Source organism: Tamandua tetradactyla, chromosome 23 (genome assembly GCF_023851605.1).
Source record: "Tamandua tetradactyla isolate mTamTet1 chromosome 23, mTamTet1.pri, whole genome shotgun sequence".
NCBI classification, from domain to species: Eukaryota; Metazoa; Chordata; class Mammalia; order Pilosa; family Myrmecophagidae; genus Tamandua; species Tamandua tetradactyla.
The window spans coordinates 53,546,375-53,572,205 of NC_135349.1; the positions used below are offsets into that span (position 1 = coordinate 53,546,375).

The 25,831-nt window shown below is 40.5% G+C and overlaps 1 protein-coding gene across 1 annotated transcript in view; it reads left to right on the top strand.

Moving 5' to 3' along the window:
• The window catches only part of CREBBP (CREB binding lysine acetyltransferase), a 223,232-nt gene that overhangs the window by 187,254 nt on the left and 10,147 nt on the right, over window positions 1–25,831 (top strand). The window contains exons 20-28 of the mRNA XM_077141973.1: window positions 1,984–2,064; window positions 3,697–3,753; window positions 7,515–7,592; window positions 7,931–7,998; window positions 15,802–15,952; window positions 16,324–16,470; window positions 17,121–17,234; window positions 18,310–18,475; window positions 18,883–19,050. Of these exons, the coding sequence (XP_076998088.1) occupies window positions 1,984–2,064; window positions 3,697–3,753; window positions 7,515–7,592; window positions 7,931–7,998; window positions 15,802–15,952; window positions 16,324–16,470; window positions 17,121–17,234; window positions 18,310–18,475; window positions 18,883–19,050 (1,030 nt within the window). The remainder of the gene's footprint in view (window positions 1–1,983; window positions 2,065–3,696; window positions 3,754–7,514; window positions 7,593–7,930; window positions 7,999–15,801; window positions 15,953–16,323; window positions 16,471–17,120; window positions 17,235–18,309; window positions 18,476–18,882; window positions 19,051–25,831) is intronic.

Genomic DNA, 25,831 nt, shown 5'->3' on the forward strand with positions numbered 1-25,831 from the left:
ATTCGTCTGTAGTCTCTATACCTTTACTTCCTTCTTGCCAGCGATAAAATTGCCCTTCTGCACATGGAAATTCCTTTAACATAATATTATTTCAGGACTCCATAAGCATACTTAAAAATTAGTGAACTGCCAGAACAGAACATGGCCATAGTTCATTCTGATAAAAAGGTATTTTTTAAAAAGCAACAGCAACAACAGTATTAATGTTTTGTGTTTTGTTTTTTCTCTGGTCAAGGTTTTTAATGTTGGAAGAATTCATTCATTGAATGGGTCCTAAATAAACTAGTCTTGGCAAGAAACTTTCATTAATTCCATTGTTACCTACAGTGCCTCTGTCATGTTCCTCATCTACAGAATGTGAAAAATTGGATAATCTTGAGATGTTCAGCATGCTCTACAGTTCTGTGATTTTAACTTACTGTACATGGTTGCCTAGTGAAATGTAGCAGACAATATGCTCAGGGTACTTAATTAAGATTAGAATTAGAACTTTGTGGATGACCTGCTTTATTTAATGGTACTGAAGATAAACATGGCAAAGCCTGGGCCTACTCGTAGTCCTTTGCAGTGTGAGTGGGTGAGTGCATGAGCGAGAGACTGCAAGCTGCCATATCCTCACCCTGCACTTGTTGGTTCTGTGTGGCGCCCAGAGTCTCGTTATGGTGTCTTTAATACTAATCATTCTTGACATCTTGTAGATGTAGTTTTGAGCACTAAAATCGCATTTATTGTGCTGCCGTCGCTCCCTTATACTCATTCTTTGCTTGTATAGTTCACTTCCATCCAGCTTGTTTATTTTTGCAGTATTCTTGTGTACCTATCTTGTTTTATGCAGCATTAGCCTGCATTTTTGTTGATCTTTCATTCATGTCCTTTCCAAACATTTAATAGTTTTTATTTTAGCTGTTCTTATTTTATAGCTTGAGCCCAGGCTCCATGTTAACTTTAAAAATTTTTAGGGTAATGGATAATTTCTCAAATGCAGATTGTGCTTTAAAAATTAACTCTAAATTTGCTGAACTTGGATTGTCACCAAGTCAGAGCAGTCATTTTCTGAGTATCTTGGATTGATGAATGATTGGTCCCAGGATCACAAATTCTAAATCAAAGCTTAGAATTGAATTTTGAAAGTCTTAAGATTGTTCATGAATTTGCATATATTGTATTGTTTATACAATATATCATGTTTTTTTCCTCCGTATATACTTACTGATAAATGGCTGGAAAGTCTTTGACCCCGACTGCATTTCTGTTAAATGTTTGTCTAGAATATGGATTTGGTTTCATTTGTATTGTAACCCAATTAACTGAGTGACTAATATGAGAAAAGTAACAGGAAAAAAATTAAAAACAGTTCTGAGTACTCAACATTTGCATACATTTAAAGATCTGGCTTTATACTGGAAATAAATCTCTGAATTGCTGTCAAGCATAAATTTTCCATTTTGAAAAATTGATACTATTTCGGTTTAAATTGCCCTTTTTAGGCCTTTTGTCAGACTGTTTTGTTCGAGTAAATTTTTTTCATCTCAGACTCTGGAGTTATATTTGATTTTCTCTAAGGAATAACGAAATTCAAATTCCTAAATTTAGGCTCCCTGCAATTCTAGTATTGCCAGCTCCTTGAAAAAATTTGTGTCTTGGAGCTGACCACCCCCTGTCATTGTTAGTGATGATGGCCTGTGATGTGTGCAATGAGACCGAATGCTAATCAATGCTTTGCCTTGGCTTTCTGCTCTGTGTTGTCTGGTGTTGGCGTCTTACCTGTGTGTCTGTGCTCTGTGTCCCTCCCCTGTTCTCTAACCCTGCCCTTCCCCTCCTGCCCTCCGTGCCTTTCCATTGTCCTCACTGACCCATCAATCAACCAACAACGCCCCCCCTTCGTCGTGGTGATCCGCCCTGCTCTGGTTGGTGGCTTCGTTGCTTGGGTGGCTGTGTTTTATGATGGACCAGTTCACCCAAGTATGGCCTTCTTGCTGACAGGTATCATTTCTGTGAGAAGTGTTTCACAGAGATCCAGGGGGAGAATGTTACCCTGGGTGACGACCCTTCACAGCCCCAGACGTAAGTACCTTCCCATCATTCCTCATGGGGGGTGACTCTCAACTGTTCCTCCTCCGTGTCTGTGGTAAAGAGGGAAGCCCCACTCCATTTCCACAGTTTGCACTGTTATTTTTTCATATTAACTATGCCCAAATTTAATGTGGGAGACTGCGTATTTATACTTAAAAATGTAGGTGTTTTTCTCTGAGATCTGTTCTACAACAAATTGTTGCAATGTACTTTGAAATTTATTGCTTTTTGTATATATGTTTATTTTTCACACGAAAACATGTAGGTGTTTTTGCTGAACATCAGTGCTACCTCCACATTCTTCCTTCCACACAAGACAGCAGTGCTGTATCCCCTGCTGCAATACAGTGATCTGTGTCTTCTTTAAAAAGCCTTGCCTTTTCCTAGTGGTTGTCAACCTCCATTTGGTGAAATTTTACAATTTCAGTTGCATCTGAGAGTTCAGGCATCTCTCTTCACTGAACTGGTAGTAGGTGCTCATCCCTGTCTTTTACGTTTAGTTTATCTTCTACTTAAACCTCTATCCTTTTAAGTTGCTAAACATTTGGAATGCAGAGTTATGCGATTCTAGTATTCTCAAACCTCAATTTTTTGCCTAAAGTGTAAATGTGCCATCCTTCTTGCCAGGGGGTTGGATTGTTGCTCACTCTCTCCAAAAATGGACAAGGAGGAGTTTTTTAATTTATTCCTTCCTTCATTGGATTCATCTTTTTCTCCCTGATGTTTACTCTCCAGGGAAGTTACCTTTGAGGGGTAGGATGGTCAGAATGTGGCAGGAAAGAATAAACCCACAAATTGGATGATGAACTCTTTTATTTGCTTGAGATATCTAAAAAAATTGCCAACCACCCAAATCTGCCCTGGACTGCCAGTGTTTTGTGGTTCCCTCTTTTCTCCACACTGGGTTTCAGTCTTCCAGTTACTGCTGCCATGCTGTGATGCCCAGCTATGCCATGGGACTGTCCACCCACAGGCAAGAAAGGTTAGCCATGACACCCTTCTCTAGCAGTATAGTTTACTACAAGGCAGAACAAACTATAGTGAGACTAAAACCAAAATAACTGAAATTATACATATTCCATTTGTTTTTATTTCCCTTGTTGTCTTAATTCTCTAGTCTAATTGTATGAATTGTGTAATTTTGTGAGTTAAAAATGATTCACATATATACTGATTATAGCAAAAGGATAGTAGAAACCCAAATACCCAGTCCCTTAAGAGTAAGTGAAATATCACCAAATGGATGACGACCTTGTTAAAACTGAGGTATGTAATTAGAAGACTTGGCACACTGATATCAGTCAGATTCAGTAGCCATCCACTGCCAGGATTTTATTTAAATTTCACAGGTTTGAATCGTAGCACAGTTGTGCCCTCCCGTTTCAACTGTTGTAATGTAGTCTTTCCTGTAGTGAGTGTTGATGGCACTTGGGAGGAGCAAACGGTAATGCTTTCTGAGAGTTAGGTTTGTGTTCATGATGGCACTTGAGATTTCAGCAAGCCATCATTTACTTTTCATTGGAAGAGTTAAATATTTCATAATTAGAAGAGACCTATAGTTTATAAATTTAACAGAAAAATTTTAGTTAATATTTTTCCTTTTTTTTTTAAAAAAAAAACAAGGACAATTTCAAAGGATCAGTTTGAAAAGAAGAAAAATGATACTTTAGATCCTGAACCGTGAGTATATAGCTATTTCTTTCTTTTAAATTTTAGTTTGGAATCAGGAAAGTTGCACATTATGATTGGTTATGGGAGAAAACATTTGAAATATTTTGCCATGGATGAAATTTCTTGTGTGAAGTTTACTTTTAAATGTGGATTCTATTTTAACTTACATAGAAGATACATGACCGTGTACCATGCTCTCCACTACTGAATTTTAACATCAGTAAGATTAGGTAGATGTTTTGGTTCTAATAGAATCTCTCTGATAACTTGATCATCGCTTTCTTTAAGAAACCATTTAGTGTGAATCTTTAGACACCAAAGGTAGAATATTTGGCTGGAGCAGTGCTGGTATTATTTAAAGGGAGATTTCAGACAGAAAACCTCTTAAAACCACTTTCTATAAGTAGTAGGAAGCCCAGTCTGTCTTCATGCCTGTCTCTGGTAAAGTATGTTTTCAAAAGCCATTATCAAATGCCTTACTTTTCTGACAGTGATAGATGGGAGCTCTGCATTTGGAAAGTGAGCTTTGTAATAACTCTTAGAGAGGCTTCGGAGTCCCTTCCTTGTGTGACGGCCTCCTCCCAAGTTCCCAGAGTAGAGCCCTGACGGACACAAGAGTGTGTGGCCAGACCACCATCTTCTGTCACTACAGGGAAAGCCCATCTGGGGCTGCTTGTTGTGAGCAAGGTACTTGGGGCCTGTGGAATGTGCACATTCAGTGCCAAAAGGTAGGCCCTGCTCTCTCTTGGCTCTAGTCCTCCCAGCTCTAGGGAGCTGATGGCTGGATTGGAAGACACAGACATGGACTCAGGACGAGCAGTGAAGCCTGGCTTTACTTTTGCAGATTGCCTAGTCCCTGCTACCTACCCAGTTCCCAGATGTGAGAATTATGCTAAATAACAGAGATACAAAGCAGTATACCTGTGTACCTGATGCATGAGGAGACTGCCCTCAGCAATCTATCTTTAATGACCAGTGGATTGTTTTTCCTGCTTTTCCACCTCCCTTTTCATATTATGTTCTACCCTGCACACTTTTCAGTTTCACCAAGATTTATATTCATTCCTAAATTTCAAAGAACGTTACATTCAAATACTAGATGCTGGGCAGTGGGAATACATGGGTGAATAAAGGAGGTCTTCCCTCCACTGTTTGTATACAGTAGAAGAGACAGATAAATCCTAGTGGAAGCAGTACGAGCCAGTAAGGGTGGTCTCAGAGATATACCACAGAGGGGTGCTCTGGGCAGAGTGCAGACCCCCAGTCCAGGCAGAGTGGTGTCACTCTGGAGAAGGTGATGCTTATCTGGAACAGGTATTGGAGGGAGCGGCAGAGCATTCTAGACAAAAGGAGTGAAAATACACTTGTTCAACAAAATGACAAATAATCTAGGGTGGGCGTTAGAGAGATGTGGATAGAGCTCCACAAGGCAGGGAGGCAGCGGGTAATCAGGAAGGACCACTTCTCCCTGTACTTGAACATTTAAATTTATCCTATGTGTGTTGTGTTGGGGAGGTTTTGAAGGACATCATGATGTTTAAATATCACCCCAGATCTGAGGGGTGACTCAATCAGAAGAAGAAAAACTTAGATCTCTAGTAGCGAGACTAGTTAGGAGAACAGCAACTCAGCCAAGAAATGGAGGCCCAAACTAAAGCAAGAGCTGTTGGAGGTAGAAGAGGCCATGCTATAGGATGGGAGGGGGGAAGCAGTCTAGGGAAGGACCCCCACCTGTTGGCTTAGATGATAACTGCTGTTCACGGAGTTCCTTCTTTGTTTCTTAGATTCAGTACTTGGTTTGGTCTATGACATAATGAGCTTAAGGTACCAAGTAGAGATGAACTGTAGATGAAGGATCTTGGCATCAGAAGGTCTCAGTCCTAGCTGTATATTAGAATGACTTGTGAGCTTTTAGCAGACCCCTCCCTGCCTCTACCCCTCCCCCCCATGTTGGGGCTTGTGGTTTCCCTGACTGCTGGTGCTTAGCAGGCACATTGAGGACCCCTTGTGTAAGTGAAAAGAGAGGGCAGGTGAAGATAGAATGCGTCTTCAGAAGGGTGGTCTGAGAAAGGGGAGAAGAGCCTAATGGGGAGGTGGTACTGGAAATGGGACAGGAGAAGATTTCAAAATAGAGGGGAGTGTGAACATGCCAGTGTGTGAAGGAAAAGAGTTAGAAAAGGACTGAGTAGAGTGGAATGCAAGCGAGAGTCTTTTGTTAATCTTAAGAAGAGCTATTTTAATAATCTGGTTAGGTCAGAAGCTAAGGTACAAAAAGGTAGTGGTAGAATGTATTTCTTGAATTTTACTGGGGATAGGAGAAAGAGGAACAGTAGAGGGAGACCAAAGACCAAGAATGGCCTTTGTTTTTTTGTTACATAATTGAGAGAAAGAGTCAGGTGAGAAGAGGGAGAGGTTGAAATTCCGTAATTGGTGGAAGGGGGACCAGAATGTATATCCTATTTTCTTGCTATCATTCTTCGTTGGCATGGGCATGAAGATTATGGGAATGGCACCTGTTTGGAACCCACAGAAATTGAGGTAAATGTTGACTGCTGACCTTTTAAATTAACTGAATTCATCTGCTGAAGTTTCAGAGCATTAATCTGGTTGGAAATGATTATAGCAGTTGAGGAAGGCACTGAACAGATCTGGGATAGCTGCCATCTAGAATGGGAGAGGGAGCCATAGAGATTCCTGCAGAGGGACTGCCAGAGAATACCAGGGGCCCATGGGTTAGTTGCCCTACCATTGGCACAGTTTTTACCAGTAGAGCCAGTAGAGGAACAAAGCAGATGAGTGACTGGACAGAGGCGAGGTTGAAGGCTCACACAGCAAGTGCAGCAGAAAGATGAGGGGCAAGGGACCTGGCAGATACTGGTTACAGAACACAGCGTTGAGGCTTGATAGGAAGAGCTTGAGGCCAGGCTGGGGGAAATTTTATTATTTTCTAATCCCTTACATCTTCCATGAGGTGTCGGATGTAGTGGTAGTAAGGGAATGAGCTGAAAGATTTTTACTTTAGAGCATTTTGGAGTTTAAGATTCGCAGGCAAGCAAGGCCATTCTGAGCTGACGGGGCTGGGTATGGAGTAGGTTGTGGGCAACTGCAGAGAGTGGTGGAAATTGTTGCCTCTGTGCTGAAGAGTGGTTGTTGGGAAGTGTGTGGCCCACCCTCTTGGTCTTCCAGTGTTTACATGAATAAAGCCTGATCCATATACCAGAGATTTAATGCTTTTCACCCATTGTAACTGAACTCCAAACAGACCATTCCCTGTGCCTCATGGACAGCCTACCAATGTGCCCTGTTTACCACCCCATTTTGCTATCCTAAAAAATCTTAGACTTCGAGCAAGTATTTGTAATACAGGTATTATTCTTGTTTTTAAATTTGTTTAAGTGCTTGAAAGCACTGGTCTTAAAGTACATAATAACGTCAGAAACACTGACCTATAAAATACAACTTTATCACAGTAATTGAAAAAACTTAAAATTGTTTATTTCTGGTTGCAAAGGAAGTAGACGAGATTGGGAGAAGAGAAAGAAGGAGGCATTTGAACAAAGAATGGGGCAAGTCAGCTTTTTTTCCTGTAGGAAATGTCGCATTAATGCCTTTTTAAAAATAATGGCTGAATCAATCAATAGATGCAGTAATGTCAACCAATCCTTAAAGTAATCAGGAGAACAAGTTGTGAACACAGTACACCAACTCCTAAAAGTAACTCCAGTTGTGTGGTTCTGGGTGCATTACTGTGTGCTTTCTGTGTCTTCTAGTTTTGTTGATTGCAAAGAGTGTGGCCGGAAGATGCATCAGATTTGTGTTCTACACTATGATATCATTTGGCCTTCAGGGTAAGTAATGTCCTAGTGAATTCCTGTGATCTTGGGAAAGAGAGCGCAGTTCTGCACAAATGAGCAGGGAAACGTACCTGCTGCTGCTCCACCTCCTCCACTCTTTTCACCAAAAATGCAGCCACTCAGATAGATGGCAGTTGGTTCTAGATTTAAGTCTTATTGTTCACCCACTTTGGGAAGTATAGAATTTAACAGTCTGCCTCTTACTTTTTTGTAATGATGTGACTTAAACTGCCAACAAAGCACTTTGATGATGTATTTCATTGGTTTGGCAACATATACTGGTTTATATAATCTAATCACACCTTTCCCCCTCTCATCCCCCACCCTCCCAGATTTGTATGCGACAACTGCCTGAAGAAAACTGGTAGAACTCGGAAAGAAAACAAATTCAGTGCTAAGAGTAAGTTTGTGGAAGATCTTTTTTTTTTTCCTGCTCTGTACACTTGTGAAACTCACATGCTTTCCCCTGTCCTCTTTGGTACCTCTCAGCATATGGTGTGCAACTTAATTGTCCGAGGTTTTTATGTCAGTTTGTTGCCTGAGGCTTTGTATTTTTCCTGTCTTGCTCTTGAAGAGACTCATCTGGGATGATCTTTATATGGAAGGCAGCTTTATGATCACCCATGTTTTAGATGAAAATTTAGGTGTATGCTAAACTTTGTAAATTTTGAGAGAAAATTTGCCAGCAGATCCTTCTCAAGTAGCTTAAAAATAAGACATCCCCACCCCTACCCCTACACATATACACACGTGCATGCGTGCACACACACAGAGACATATGCACTAATGTGCTGTCATCATTGGCACACTCTGAGTCTTGGGGCTGCATGTGGGCTGCCATTTGCCATCAGAGGCGAAGGGGTCCTGCTTTTGTGGGGCACTAAGCCTGGTTAGTGTGTCACCACTACAGTGAGAGCAGCTTCTCATAGATAGACTTCATTTTTTTACAAACAGTGTTATTTTCAAGTTATGATTATTTAACCTTTGTAGAATCAACTACTGGGAACTACATCCTGCAACCCATTTGAGGGGGTGGCAGTGGAAGAGAGCTGTCATGGAGGGGGGACAGAAAAGGGGTGGCAGGCAAGGGAGAAGCTAACTATAAGGTTCAGAGCAAGTTTTCACTGAAGTTCAAACTGTTGTTTGTATCCTATAGCTTACGCTCACTCTGTTTAAGCCTTTAGAAATAATAATTGATGAGCTCACAGAATATTGTAGCATTACTCTTTAGAGCAGAGTTTCTCAGCTACATTCGACATTTGTTCTAGGGACTGTTCCATGCACTGTGGGATTTTAGCAGCATCTTGGGAACTACCCACCAAATGCCAGTAGCATCTTTTCCCCAAATCATGACAATGAGAAGTGTCTTCTGACATTGCCACATATCCCTTGGGCAGTACAATAACGTCAGTTAAGAGCCGTTACTTTGGAGGATTCGTTCTGAGTGAGAGACCTGACAAAAACTAAGCAAATTAAAAACTCTACCTGGGCAAGAACATCAATGGTCAAACAGAATTACCAAGAGAGCCAGGACCCAGCAGGACAGTGTCCGGGACTGGGAAGGCCAGGAAGTAGAGGAAGGTGGGGAATGCAAAGAGGAAGGTGGAAAAGGGACCTCAAGAGTTGGCCCTGCTCTCTCCACCCCAACATCCACAGGAAGTTGGAGAAAGGCATTTGGACCTTTGGAAGATGAGCTTCCTATAGGCTCATGTTAACACATAGGAAAGGACCTTAGGACCTTCCATATTTTTTGGTATGACCATGTATTAGCACAATCTCTGCAAGTGTCTTCTGAATACAAAATAAAGGTTTTTACCTCTGTTCAAGAGCCATTATGTTAAACCTTTAGTATTTACACTTGGTATTTAAAATATTTTCCAGCTGACTAGTCAGTGAATAGTGGATCAGGCCAGCCGTTAAAAACAACACCCTTCCCTTGCATCACATGCAAAACTAAATTCAGGTGGATTCATAGGGGCAAAAGCAAACTAAAACTACAAATTCAATCAAGGAAAAATAAGTATTTTTTTAAACTTTTGTGTACTATAATATATATATAAACAAAGAAAGAAAAAAGCAATAGTTTTCAAAGTACTCTTCAACAAGTAGTTACAGGACAGATCCTAGAGTTTGTCAAGGGCTCCATACCATCCTCTCAGATATACACAAAAAGCAATAAATTTCAAAGCACATCACAACAATTAGTTGTAGAACAGATTTCAGAGTTTGGTATGGGCTACAGTTCCACAATTTTAGGTTTTTACTTCTAGCTGCTCTAAAATACTGGAGATTAAAAGAAGTATCAATGTAATGCTCCAGCAATCATACTCATTTGTTAAATGTTACCTTCTCTGTATAACTTTACCATCATCTTTGATCTTCAGAAGTTTTCAGGCTATGGCCATTCTAACATTTTCATATTGGAAGGGTCTGTCACTAATATTGGGTAAGGAGATGGAACTCGCTGATGTTCTGAAGAGGCTGTCCCTCTAGGTTTCAGGACTTATCTGGTCCAGGGACCCATCTGGAGGTTGTAGGTTTCTGGAAAGTTACCCTAAGCATGGAACCTTTGTAGAATCTTATGTATTGCCCTAGGTGTTCTTTAGGATTGGCTAGAATGGTTTTGGTTGGGGGTTGGCAAGTTATGATAGGTAGCAATGTCTAACTGAAGTTTGCATAAGAGCAACCTCCAGAGTAGCCTCTCAACTCTATCTGAACTCTCAACCACTGATACCTTATTTGTTAAACTTCTTTCCCCCCCTTTCCTCCTGGTCAGGATGGCATTGTTGATCCTATGGTGCCAGGGCCAGACTCATCCCTGGGAGTCATCTCCCACACTGCCAAGAAGACTTACACCACTGGATGTCATGTCCCACGTAAGGGGAGGGCAATGATTTCACTTGCAGGGTTGGTCTTAGAGAGAGGCCACATGTGAGCAAACAAGAGGCCCTGTGGAGCTGACTCTTAGGTACACCTATAGGTAGGCTAAGCTTCTCTGCTACGTAATAAGCTTCACAAGAGCAAGCCTCAAGATCAAGTGCTTGGCCTATTGATTTGGGTGTCCCTAATGTTTGATACAGTATCAGGAGTTGCCCTGATGATAACGTTTAATAGTTCCATATTTTTTCTCCCATCGCTCAAGGAATTTTGGCAGTACTTCTTTATTATCTGCTTTATATATTCTGGGATATATCCAGGCATTACATTAAGCTGTACAGGATTAAAGGCCCTCATTTTTATTCTTGGCTCCCGGTGTTTCAGTTATTCAAATGATCTGTCCAGACAGGTTGAGTTAGATTATATGCCACAGAAAATTTAAATTCTGGACAAAATAAACCTTTCTTTCTTTGGTCTCAAAGAGTAGGTGAGATTCTAAAATATAGACACTGTCTTCCTTACCCGTGTTCTGAATTACCTTAATCCTGACCTGATCACCTTCGATCTTATTTCTGACTACCAGGTTATACATATATAAAACATCCATTCCAGACAAAATGTTACAACATAGGCTCCCCTCGTTTTCTAAGTGAGACCATACAATAATTGCTCTTTTGTTTCTGGCTTATTTTGCCTCGCCACATGTCCCACAGGTTCATTCACAATGTTGTATGCCTCACAATTTTGTTCCTTTTTGTAGTAGCCCAATTTTCGATTATATGTGTATACCGTCATCCCCCAATCTACGTCTCAGTCAGTGCATCCTTCAGCCATCTGCATTCATTAGGCATCATGTATAATATCCAAAGTGTCCACAGTCCATCAACACTCTCAATTTTAGATAATTTCATTGTTCCTAAGAGAAAGATAACCAGTAAACCCACCTTAAGAGAATATTTTTGCTGTGTTATGAAAAGCCTTCCTAAAAATGATACAACCCAGAAATGAGAAAAGAAAAAGGCTAAAGGATTCAACAACATAAAGGAAAATAAATTATACTCTTGTCTTGTGCTCTGGGTGGAAATGTAAATTCAAAGTCTGAGGAGGGGGGAGCAATATAATGTGTGATTTAGACCCAGCAATTCATTCACTTGCAGATCTGTATCCTAAAGAGACATTTGTACACATGCAGATGTCCACCACAATGTTAAGAAGAGTGAGGGAGTAGTAAAAATACATATTTAATATGAGACATGCACTCTAGAGAAAACTGGGAGACAGTTTAAGAATGAGGCAGAATTGGAATGGAAAGAGGTCCAAGACCTATTGTTAACAAGATATAGCATGTTACATAACAATTCCTACTCCATTTGAAATAATTTACACTGAGAATGTTTGTATCACGTATAAAAATAAATTTGGAGAATGGTTTTTTTAAAGATCTATGAAAATAACTCTTCTCCATAAACCCCCCCTACCCCCAAGAGAAACTGCATCCCCACTCCCAAAGTTTACTTTCAGTAGTCACTGGCTGCGCTGTAGGCTGGGGCTCCCCACTTCTTCACCAAGCCTCCATCCCCTGCATCACTGTGAATGTTTTCACAGCACATGCTATGAGTAGCCTTACCAGTCTCCTTAAGAAGTATTCACAGCAAGCAGTTTGGTGCCGTAGCAAGATTGTTATAAAGTCTCATTTAAGTATCTGGCTTCAAGCTCAAAGTGAAAAGTAATGACCTAATGTGAGAGGTTATTCTTCCCATCTGCTCTTTGAAAATCATGGTGCGTAGGATTGTAGTTGCACAGGGGAAGAGGAAGCTTTTTGCTGTACTATTGCCACCTGGCCCTTCTTGGCTATCTTAATTTTCTGAATCAGAGGCTGCCTTATGAGGGAGCAAAACGTATTCTGTAGCAGGCAGCCTGTGGAGGCATGGGGAGTGAGGACACAAGGATTTTCTTTGGTAGCTTAGCAAGAGGAGTCAATGAGGAAGTCTTTGAGCCATTTGCCCCTCATTCTATATCTCAGAAAGGTTGTCTCAGCCCTCAGGAAGTCTCTGTAGGTGGGTGCAAAGTATGACAGCAACGTTGCATGGAAAATAAATCTTCATCAGAGTTCAAAAGAGAACACAAACCTACCGCCTCCTTATTTTTTTAATAATTATTTTTAGTTGTAAAATATATATAACAATAATCATTTTGAATGGACAGTTCTTTGATATTAAGTACATTGACAAGTCTGTGTAACTTTCACTGCTCTCTATTTCCAGACTATTTTCATCATCCCAAACCAAAACTCATACTCATTTAGCAATAACTCCTCAATTCCCCTTTCCCCACCTGGTAACCACTACTGTACTCTCTCTATATATAAATTTGCTTATTCTAAGTATTTCGTCTAAGAGAGATCATACAGAATTTGTCCTATTGTGACTGGCTTATTTCACTCAGCAAGATGTTTTTATGGTTCATCAATGTTGTAGCAAGGACCATACTTCGCTTCTTTTTTTATGACTCAGTAATATCCTATTGTCTGGATGATAACCACATTTGGTTTATCCCTCCATCCTTGATGGATACTTAGGTTGCTTCCCCATTTGGGCTATTATGAAGAATGCTGCTATTGGGTGTGCAAACATCTGTCTGAGTCCCTGCTTTTAGTTCTTTGGGGTCTGTACCTAGGAATGGACGTGCCATTCGTAAAGTAATCCTGTGTTTACCTTTCTGAGGAACTGTCACACTGTTTTCCACAGTTGCTATGTAGTTTTACACTGCAACAGTGTGCGAGGGTTCCAATTTCTCTGTATTCTCACTAACACTAGTTATTTCCAGGTTTGTTTTTTTTTTATAATAGCCATCTCGTGAGTGTGAATTATCCCATCATTTTTATAGCTTTACAGCTATAAAAAAAATTTTATAGCTTTTCCATGGATCTTTCATGTCATTACCATGAACTTCTTTTTAAGTCACTTTTAGTGAGGTATAACTTACATACCTGAAAAGCCACCATCACTGTATGTTTATTGCAAAAAAAAAAGAATTTAGAAAATTAGCCTAAAATTTCCAGATGTTTCTTGGCCTCAGTAAGGAACTTCTAAAATCCCCAGTATGTCTATTTTTCTCATTAATGTAGAAAATATTAAAAAAATCAGTAAATGTAGAGGAAACTGTCTTTAATTCCCATTATCTGTAAATAACTACCTTTAAACTTTTGCTGTTTCCTCTTCTAGTCTTTCTGTGTGATGGAAATTTTTAATTCTGTAATTAAAGTTGTGTGCGTATATCTGTGTTTAACCTCTGTGTAGCTTGCTGTGTAGCTCCTATTAGATAACACCCCTGGGGCCAGAGGGTAAGGGGGCAGACAATGCAGAGCCCCTCACTGATGCTAAGAGACTTTTAGTTTACACATGCATCAAATGGTGGGTCTTAGGGCCAAATGTGATACCGCCCTGCCTCCAGGTGAATTATTTTGTTTTATAAAAGTTAAAATTTATCACATGTATATAAAATGACAGATGGCCCTTGGGTTACACTGTATACAGAGTATTCTATATACAGTGTTAGGTTCTCTGCTAAGAGGTTGACAGGAAGAGAAGAGCCCCAGTCACTGAATGCTCTTACACCATCCATTTCCCAGGTATATACCAGCCCTACCCTCCAGGAAAGCAATGGCAAGTTCCCCGTTTCTGTGTAGGGTTCTTAAAGTGTGGACTCTGGTTGTGCGAAGCAGCATGGCTTGTGGACTATATGGGGATAGAGGCATAGCTTGCCGGCCATATTGGAAGGCCTCTCTCCCGAAGCCTTACCCCCTGCCCCAACCTACTAAACTTACTTTAGCATTTGTCCCCCTTATCATTTATTTATTTTTTTATTTATTTTTTACCTTAAAAATATTTTATTGACAAATCTTCATGCACATACAGTCCATACATGGTATGCAATCAGTGGTTCACAGTATCATCACACAGCTGTGTATTCATCACCACAATCATTTTTAGAACATTTGCATCGCTCCAGAAAAAGAATTTAAAAGAAAAACTCATCCATACCATACCCCTTGCCCCTCCCTCTCATTGACTACTAGTATTTCAATCTACCCAATTTATTTTACCCCTTATCCTCCTATTTATTTTCATCCATGTTTTTATTTTTATTTTTTATTTTTATTTATTAAACGTAACATACAAACACAAGCATTCTTACCATATGATCATTCCATTCTTGATATATGATCAGTAACTCACAATATCATCACATAGTTCTGTATTCATCATCATGATCATTCTTAGAACATTTGCATCAACTCAGAAAAAGAAATAAAAAGAGCAGAAAAAAAATCATATATACCGTACCCCTTACCTCTCCCTTTCATTGATCACTAGCATTTCAATCTACTAAATTTATTTTAACATTGTTCCCCCTATTATTTATTTATTTTTAATCCATATGTTTTACTCATCTGTCGATAAGGTAGGTAAAAGGAGCATCAGACACAAGGTTTTCACAATCACACAGTCACATTGCAAAAGCTGTATCATTATACAATCATCTTCAAGAAACATGGCTACTGGAACACAGCTCTATATTTTCAGGCAGTTCCTTCCAGTCTCTCTGTTCCGCCTTAACTAAAAAGGTGATATCTATTTAATGCATAAGAATAACCTCCAGGATAACGTTTCAACTCTATTTGGAATCTCTCAGCCATTGACACTTTATTTTGTCTCATTTCTCTCTTCTCCGTTTTGGTCAAGAAGGTTTTCTCAATCCTCTTGGTGCTGAGTCCCACCTCATTCTAGGATTTCTGTCCCACGTTGCCAGGAAGGTCCACACCCCTGGGAGTCATGTCCCACATAGAGAGGGGGAGGGCAGTGAGTTTGCTCGTCATGTTGGCTGAGAGAGAGAGGCCATGTGTGAGCCACTACAGAGATTCTCTTGGGGGTGACTGTTAGGCCTAATTTAAGTAGGCTTAGCCTGTGCTTGCAGAGTTAAGTTTCATATGAACAGACCCCAAGATTGAGGGCTCAGTACTGTTGTTTCGGTTGTCCTCTCCCAAAGCCTTTTGATCACCAGTAGCACCTCTGGCCAGGGCAGAGCATGTCTTACTTGTTAAATCTCTGAATACCAGGTCCTTAGGTATTGGGGAAGGCAGAAAGCAGAGAGGCCCTCTGCTCTCTCTTCCTTGAACCCTCTCACTTTACTTTCAGACTCCGGTCTGCCTCTGGTGGCTCTTCTGTCTCTTTTCACTGAAAGAAAGTGAGATAATGTGAGTTGCCAGTGGATAATACCAGCAGCCATCCGAAGACCTCTCACTCGCTTGTTCTTGGCTTTCTAGGATTACAGACAACACGACTGGGAAACCATTTGGAAGATCGAGTTAACAAGTTTTTGCGGCGGCAGAATCATCCTGAAGCTGGGGAAGTTTTTGTCAGAGTGGTGGCTAGCTCAGACAAGACTGTGGAGGTCAAGCCTGGGATGAAATCACGGTTTGTGCCTTGGTTTCAGTTTGAACCTGGTACTATTTCGTAAAATGGCATCTCCACTACTCACCTGACCTGGATGTCAAGTGCCCTGAAGTGGTATCTTCATTTAAAGGCTTTTCAGGGGTTTGCCTAAAGTCAGCTCTTCTCTCTGTATCCCAAACAGTATTTTCAAATTCATGAGGGAAGTTAAAATTCCTGGGTAAATGAAACAGTGCTGGAAAGAATTGGGTCGTGCACTGAGGCTGCACAGGTTGGGGATGTGCTTAGGGTTCCGGTCTTCCGTGCTGACCTGGGTTAGAGTCACAAGACTGGTTTGTGATCACTCCTTGTAACCAACAATGTGTGCGAACATCAGGCTCTTACTTTTATTTCAGGTTTGTGGATTCTGGGGAAATGTCTGAATCCTTCCCATATCGTACCAAAGCACTTTTTGCTTTTGAGGAAATTGACGGAGTCGATGTGTGCTTTTTTGGAATGCACGTCCAAGAATATGGCTCTGATTGCCCCCCTCCAAACACAAGGTAGTCTTCCATTTCTTTTTTTGGGTGTGTGTATTGTAATGTGTTGTGTTATAGCAAACCAAGATTAATAAAAGTGTTTTAAAGGAAGCTGTGCTCTTTAGTCCTGGATTAAAATCAATTAAGCCACAACTAACTAACCAAATAAGTTAGTTGAGTTTTTCACTGAGCCATTGGGATATGAAGAGTTGATAACTCTTTGAAGGATCTTTTATGTTGTGAATTCACGTGGGTCCTGGTCCTGCTGTTGTCTCTGTCTGATGGAGCACAGGTCACCTTGGGAAGAGAGAGCAGCAGTGGGAGGACGGGCTGGGGACAGCTCGATGGGCCTAGCCGTCGTCAGTTCATGGTCAGGCAAGACTCCGGATGAGAGAGGATGGAAACGCCTGTTCTTAGTGGGCTGTAATCTTTCCGTGGTTAGTGAGTGATGCCATCCCTTCTTTTGTTCGGCAGTGAAAATTGATTCCCATTTCATTGATTGGCAGTTCTGACTGTCACTTCAGTGATGGAAATTTTAGCATTTCTTGTTTAACAGCCAGTGTAAATACTATTGAAACAAAACCTATTTCTGAAGCTTTTTTGGGGGTGCTTGACTTTGGTTTCAAGTTTGGGAGATGCCCTGAATTTTAAATTTCTTTCCCCCTCCTTCCTAGGCGTGTGTATATATCTTATCTAGATAGTATTCATTTCTTCCGGCCGCGTTGCCTCCGGACAGCTGTTTACCATGAGATCCTGATTGGATATCTAGAATATGTGAAGAAATTGGGGTGAGCTTACTTTAAATTATTCAGAACTAATAAACACTTTTTATCTTTATTCCCTCTGTATATTTGCTTTGGTTTTACATATCTTTGTTTTAACTTCCTTGGATGGATTCAAAGCTTTTCTAAAGCCCCCCTTTCAAGACGCTCACTTGGGCCATGTGTATCTTGTGACTTCTTGGCACGGTGAATGCTATTTCCCTGCCTTCTGCTTTCTTTCTATACTTTTTTCCCCTCTAGTCTCCTTACTTTTTAATTTCCTTGAGGTGTATTTTACATAGAAAATTCACCTATTCCCGATGTGCCCTTCGATGATTTTTATTTAGTAACTTCGCTGAGTGATATGCAGCCATCACCTTAAATCAGTTTCAGAACGTTTTCATCCCCCAATAAGCTCCTTCTTGCCCATTTACTGTTAATCCTTGTTCCATCCCTGACCCAGGCAAGCTTTGTAGATTTGTCTATTAATTTTTCTTTTTGGAGGGCATTTCATATAAATGAAATCCTACACCTACATTATATGGTACCTTGTATCCAACTTCTTTCTTTTGTACTTTGTTTTTATACTCCTCCCAGGTTTGGAAATATTAAGAGTTACTTGACAGAAGTATCATGAATGAATGAGGTCTATTTTGATTTTAACCTCTTGGAGATGTTCAGTTACCTTTCAGTGTGTAGGAGAAAGTGAATAGGACATTAAGTACTTGCTTTGATTTACCCAGATGAGTCTGTGTATTCCCAGACTCTATAAAGTCGTTGCGGGGTTCCTTAGCCAGCTGCTTTGGCCTCACAATTCTGACCCCTGCCTCGTGTATACCCTAAAAGTGAACTATCTTAGTGCTAGTTTCCAGGGCTTAAATTTGTATGCTTCCTTTCGCCATCCTCCCTTCCCCCAACACACTGTTTTGGACTCTAAGTCTCTTACCACATTCTCCCACTAGCCTTATGATCATTTCTGTGTTTTCTTTCTTTCTTTATAATCATTTCTGTCCTTGCTTTGGTCCTTATTAGTCAGCTATAATTCCTTGAAGGCAGAAATCTGATTTCACCGAACACTTCATTTGAATTGTGTGTCCTACAGGTACGTAACAGGCCACATCTGGGCCTGTCCCCCCAGTGAAGGAGATGATTACATCTTCCATTGCCACCCCCCTGATCAAAAAATCCCCAAACCGAAACGACTGCAGGAGTGGTACAAAAAGATGCTGGACAAGGCTTTTGCAGAACGCATCATTCACGACTACAAGGTACTCAGTGTGAAGGGATTTGGTGGCTTTTTTCGTAGTGATTCAAGTGTCTTTGTGTGTCTTCCTCTCGTACTCAAACCATTTATATATTCACTTACAAGAAATTAAAAGCAGAAAAATAAAAGCATAAAACAGAACTGTAGATGTGCCTTATACAGATACCAAGATTTTTACTTTCTAATCTGAATACACTAGTAGTGTGTGCCTGTTTAAGCATCAGGTCTTTGTAGCTCACACACCGTTGGGACACTCCATCGACAGGATCACTGAATTGTTCTCCAAGAGACCCGGAATGTCTTGTCTTCTCCAACAGTGGTCTGTGCCTTGTGGTCACGCCACACATGCTCTGGCCAGGAGCAACCCCCGGGTCCCTGTCGTCTCATTGCTGTTCTTTGTTCATTCTCCAGGACATTTTCAAACAAGCAACCGAAGATAGGCTCACAAGTGCCAAGGAACTGCCCTATTTTGAAGGTGATTTCTGGCCTAATGTTTTAGAAGAGAGTATTAAGGAGCTAGAACAAGAAGAAGAAGAGAGAAAAAAAGAAGAGAGTACTGCAGCTAGTGAAACCACCGAGGTAAAAACCCTCCTCCTGATCTTTCCTGCCAGCCTGCCTGTTAGAGACCTTGGTGGTGCCAGCTGCTGAGAGCTGGGGAGCTGGGGCTACGACTGGGCTTGTATTCATGCTGCAGGTAGCATTCTAGCAGTTTGTGAAGTGAATGCTTCCTGTCAGGTTCATATGAGGCGCCTTTCTGTCATGGTAATATTTTCCTACATAGCCACCCATTGTCACCCTTGGTGGGGAGAGCCTGCACTGGGCATGCAGCAATGCCTGTACACTGAGGACATGTAATCTTCGGGAGACAGAGAGTGCATAGAAAGCTGAGCAGGTGTTTACAGAGCCCAGAAAATGAAGGTACGATTGGTCGTTGTCAGAAGCCAGTCCAGTTTTTACATTATTTAAGGGATGAATGAGGAGGCCCTTGGATGCCAGGCCTCCTTTGTTTGGTTACAGGCTGTCACCGTCCCCCTCAGCCCACCCCTCCCCCAGCTCCCCATTTGGTGTTTGTGATTTCATGCACTCACCGTGGACTAAGTGCCTCCTGGGTACCAGGCACCATGCTAAGCCTTAAAGTCATGCTTGGAACAAACCTGCCCCTGCCCTTGAGGGATTTGTATTCTAGTAGGAGAAATAAAAAAACAAATTCATGCATCCTATTCTTTTCAGAAAGTGGTAGGAGCTAAGAAGAAAGTGAAGTGCAGGGCAGAGGAGGTGGATGGAGGAGGCTTCAGAGAGGTGTCTGGGAGGTGATATTTGAGCAGAGATGGAATGATGAGAAGGAATCCCTCATGCAAAACTCCAGAAGGACCTTCCAGGCAGGTGGAAGAGAAATGTGAGAGCTGATTCAGAAGCGAGTGTACTGTATGGGACATGGAAGAAGCCGGCAGAGCGTAGACTTACACACTGGAGGAGGAGGGGTGCATGGTAGGCACCAGTGGAAGCAGGGAGCCACGTTAGCGGCTCTTGCAGTTCCAAGGGAGAGGTGATGGCAGCTTGAGTTAGGACTGCAGCTGTAGACACGGTGTAAGTATATGGTGTGTTTTGAGAGTAGCAGCCCCAAAATTGGAATGGGTCTTTGGGAAAGATGCGAGTTAAGGTGCCTCCTAGATTGAGGAGCCAAGTCAGTGTTGCTGCCCCTAAGATAGGGGATCTGGGAGGAGAAGTTAGAGGGAAGAGCTTGTTTAGGGGTGCAGGAGAAATTGGTTTGGACAGATAAATACTGAGATGCCTGTTTATCTGCAAGAGGAGATGCAAGGCTGGGGCTTTAGGCTGTCATTGGGGGGTTGTCAGGGTAAAAATGGCATTCAACCTATGGATCTGGAATGTGAGAATGTGTGTGCCCTTGCTACTGTCATGCATACGCACACTCCCACTCACACAAGTCATTGGTTGGGTCGCTACTCTGCCTGGTGTTGGGCCTTGTTGAATGTCATTCTGCAAGGCACTACCCTTACCTCTGCAGAGCCAATAAACACAAACCAGGGCCTGGCAAGTGTCGTATCCCCTGGTTCCCCAGGAGAGCTCTTCAGAGGCAGGATCCATTGTGCTCCCACCCTATGGAGAGTGGCTGGTGTTCACTAGATGATTGAATGTTCCAGAAGGCGCTCCTCCTGCCCAAAATGATGTGGGAGGACTTTGGGGACAGCCACGTTTGAGCTGGCTTTGGCAGATGGGTGGAATTTCAGTGCAGATTTGGCATTACAACAGGAGAAGCTGGTTAATTTTGTGAGCTGTGAGGGCCCTTTGTGTGCCTCTCACTGTGCCAGCTGCCACAGAGCACAAGAGGACCAGGGATCAGAAAGGTGCTGCAGAATGGCTGCGGGAAAGGTGCCCTGGGCCAGGAGAAGTGTGTGCTGGGCTGGTGAGCTCCCAGCAGCTCCCCACAGAGCATAGGAGACCTGGACCCAGGGTGGGTGTGCTGTCCAAGAAAGGCTTGGCTGGCAGCAGTGCTGGTCTCCTCTGTGGCCCGCTCATGGAGGCTGCAGATGTTAGCTGCAGTTATGGCTGGCACAGATGACAGGGTGCTGCTTTGCCATTGAAAGTCATGTTCTTTTTTTTTTTTTTTCTTTTTTATTAATTAAAAAAAATTAACTAACACAACATTAGAAATCAATCCATTCTACATATGCAATCAGTAATTCTTAATATCATCACATAGGTGTATGGTCATCATTTCTCAGTACATATGCATCGATTGAGAGAAAGAAATAGCACGACAACAGAAAAAGAAATAAAGTGATAACACAGAGAAAACACAAATAAAAATAAAAAGTACAAAAATATATAAGAGAAAGAAAAAAAAAACAAAAAAGAACTATAGATCAGATGCAGCTTCATTCAGCATTCCAACATAATTACATTACAGTTAGGCAGTATTGTGCTGACCATTTTTTTTTTTTTTTTTAGACATCATACCATTCTACATATGCAATCAGTAATTCTTAACATCATCACATAGATGCATGATCATCGTTTCTTAGTACATTTGCATCGGTTTAGAAGAACTAGCAGTATAACAGAAAAAAATATAGAATGTTAATATAGAGAAAAAAAATAAAAGTAATAATAATAAGAACAAAACAAACAAAACAAAACAAAACAAGAACCTATCGCTCGGATGCAGCTTCGTTCAGTATTTTAACATGATTACTTTACAATTAGGTATTATTGTGCTGTCCATTTTTGAGTTTTTGTATCTAGTCCTATTGCACAGTCTGTATTCCATCAGCTCCAATTACCCATTATCTTACCCTGTTTCTAACTCCTGCTGAACTCTGTTACCAATGACATATTCCAAGTTTATTCTCGAGTGTCGATTCACATCATTGGGACCATACAGTATTTGTCTTTTAGTTTTTGGCTAGACTCACTCAGCATAATGTTCTCTAGGTCCATCCATGTTATTACATGCTTCATAAGTTTATCCTGCCTTAAAGCTGCATAATATTCCATCGTATGTATATACCACAGTTTGTTTAGCCACTCGTCTGTTGATGGACATTTTGGCTGTTTCCATCTCTTTGCAATTGTAAATAACGCTGCTATAAACATTGGTGTGCAAATGTCTGTTTGAGTTTTTGCCCTTAATTCCTTTGAGTAGATTCCCAGCAATGGTGTTGCTGGGTCGTATGGCAATTCTGTATTCAGCTTTTTGAGGAACCGCCAAACTGTTTTCCACAGTGGTTGCACCATTTGGCATTCCCACCAACAGTGGATAAGTGTGCCTCTTTCACCGCATCCTCTCCAGCATTTGTCATTTTCTGTTTTGTTGATAATGGCCATTCTGGTGGGTGTGAGATGATATCTCATTGTGGTTTTGATTTGCATTTCTCTAATGACCAGGGACATTGAGCATCTCTTCATGTGTCTTTTGGCCATTTTTATTTCCTCCTCTGAGAGGTGTCTATTCAAGTCTTTTTCCCATTTGGTAATTGGGTTGGCTATCTTGTTGTTGAGTTGAACAATCTCATTATACATTCTGGATACTAGACCTTTATCTGATATGTCGTTTCCAAATATTGATTCCCATTGTGTAGGCTGTCTTTCTACTTTCTTGATGAAGTTCTTTGATGCACAAAAGTGTTTAATTTTGAGGAGTTCCCATTTATTTATTTCCTTCTTCAGTGCTCTTGCTTTAGGTGTAAGGTCCATAAAACCGCCTCCAATTGTAAGATTCATAAGATATCTCCCGACATTTTCCTCTAACTGTTCTATGGTCTTAGACCTAATGTTTAGATCTTTGATCCATTTTGAGTTAACTTTTGTGTAGGGTGTGAGATACGGGTCTTCTTTCATTCTTTTGCATATGGATATCCAGTTCTCTAGGCACCATTTATTGAAGAGACTGTTCTGTCCCAGGTGAGTTGGCTTGACTGCCTTATCAAAGATCAAATGTCCATAGATGAGAGGGTCTATATCTGAGCACTCTATTCGATTCCATTGGTCGATATATCTATCTTTATGCCAATACCATGCTGTTTTGACCACTGTGGCTTCATAATATGCCTTAAAGTCAGGCAGTGCAAGACCTCCAGCTTCGTTTTTTTTCCTCAAGATGTTTTTAGCAATTCGGGGCACCCTGCCCTTCCAGACAAATTTGCTTATTGGTTTTTCTATTTCTGAAAAATAAGTTGTTGGGATTTTGATTGGTATTGCATTGAATCTGTAAATCAGTTTAGGTAGGATTGACATCTTAACTATATTTAGTCTTCCAATCCATGAACACGGTATGCCCTTCCATCTGTTTAGGTCTTCTGTGATTTCTTTTAGCAGTTTTTTGTAGTTTTCTTTATATAGGTTTTTTGTCTCTTTAGTTAAATTTATTCCTAGGTATTTTATTCTTTTAGTTGCAATTGTAAATGGGATTCGTTTCTTGATTTCCCCCTCAGCTTGTTCATTGCTAGTGTATAGAAATGCTACAGATTTTTGAATGTTGATCTTGTAACCTGCTACTTTGCTGTACTCATTTATTAGCTCTATTAGTTTTGTTGTGGATTTTTCCGGGTTTTTGACGTATAGTATCATATCGTCTGCAAACAGTGATAGTTTTACTTCTTCCTTTCAAATTTTGATGCCTTGTATTTCTTTTTCTTGTCTAATTGCTCTGGCTAGAACCTCCAACACGATGTTGAATAATAGTGGTGATAGTGGACATCCTTGTCTTGTTCCTGATCTTAGGGGGAACATTTTCAATTTTTCCCCATTAAGGATGATATTAGCTGTGGGTTTTTCATATATTCCCTCTATCATTTTAAGGAAGTTCCCTTGTATTCCTATCCTTTGAAGTGTTTTGAACAGGAAAGGATGTTGAATCTTGTCAAATGCCTTCTCTGCATCAATTGAGATGATCATGTGATTTTTCTGCTTTGATTTGTTGATATGGTGTATTACATTAATTGATTTTCTTATGTTGAACCATCCTTGCATACCTGGGATGAATCCTACTTGGTCGTGATGAATAATTCTTTTAATGTGTTGTTGGATACGATTTGCTAGAATTTTATTGAGGATTTTTGCATCTATATTCATTAGAGAGATCGGCCTGTAGTTTTCTTTTCTTGTAATATCTTTGCCTGGTTTTGGTATGAGGGTAATGTTGGCGTCATAGAATGAATTCGGTAGTTTTCCCTCCACTTCGATTTTTTTGAAGAGTTTGAGGAGAGTTGGTACTAATTCTTTCTGGAATGTTTGATAGAATTCACATGTGAAGCCGTCTGGTCCTGGACTTTTCTTTTTAGGAAGCTTTTGAATGACTAATTCAATTTCTTTACTTGTGATTGGTTTGTTGAGGTCATCTATGTCTTCTTGAGTCAAAGTTGGTTGTTCATGTCTTTCCAGGAACCCGTCCATTTCCTCTAAATTGTTGTATTTATTAGCGTAAAGTTGTTCATAGTATCCTGTTATTACCTCCTTTATTTCTGTGAGGTCAGTAGTTATGTCTCCTCTTCCATTTCTGATCTTATTTATTTGCATCCTCTCTCTTCTTCTTTTTGTCAATCTTGCTAAGGGCCCATCAATCTTATTGATTTTCTCATAGGACCAACTTCTGGCCTTATTGATTTTCTCTATTGTTTTCATGTTTTCAATTTCATTTATTTGTGCTCTAATCTTTGTTATTTCTTTCCTTTTGCTTGCTTTGGGGTTAGCTTGCTGTTCTTTCTCCAGTTCTTCCAAATGGATAGTTAATTCCTGAATTTTTGCCTTTTCTTCTTTTCTGATATAGGCATTTAGAGCAATAAATTTCCCTCTTAGCACTGCCTTTGCTGCGTCCCATAAGTTTTGATATGTTGTGTTTTCATTTTCATTCGCCTCGAGGTATTTGCTAATTTCTCTAGCAATTTCTTCTTTGACCCAGTCGTTGTTTAGGAGTGTGTTGTTGAGCCTCCACGTATTTGTGAATTTTCTGGCACTCTGCCTATTATTGATTTCCAACATCATTCCTTTATGGTCCGAGAAAGTGTTGTGTAAGATTTCAATCTTTTTAAATTTGTTAAGACTTGCTTTGTGACCCAGCATATGGTCTATCTTTGAGAATGATCCATGAACACTTGAGAAAAAGGTGTATCCTGCTGTTGTGGGATGTAATGTCCTATAAATGTCTATTAAGTCTAGTTCATTTATAGTAATATTCAGATTCTCTATTTCTTTGTTGATCCTCTGTCTAGATGTTCTGTCCATTGATGAGAGTGGTGAGTTGAAGTCTCCAACTATTATGGTATATGAGTCTATTTCCCTTTTCAGTGTTTGCAGTATATTCCTCACGTATTTTGGGGCATTCTGATTCGGTGCGTAAATATTTATGATTGTTATGTCTTCTTGTTTAATTGTTCCTTTTATTAATATATAGTGTCCTTCTTTGTCTCTTTTAACTGTTTTACATTTGAAGTCTAATTTGTTGGATATTAGTATAGCCACTCCTGCTCTTTTCTGGTTGTTATTTGCATGAAATATCTTTTCCCAACCTTTCACTTTCAACCTATGTCTATCTTTGGGTCTAAGATGTGTTTCCTGTAGACAGCATATAGAAGGATCCTGTTTTTTAATCCATTCTGCCGATCTATGTCTTTTGATTGGGGAATTCAGTCCATTGACATTTAGTGTTATTACTGTTTGGATAATATTTTCCTCTACCATTTTGCCTTTTGTATTATATATATCATATCTGATTTTCCTTCTTTCTACACTCTTTTCCATATCTCTCTCTTCTGACTTTTTGTATCTGACTCTAGTGCTCCCTTTAGTATTTCTTGCAGAGCTGGTCTCTTGGTCACAAATTCTCTCAGTGACTTTTTGTCTG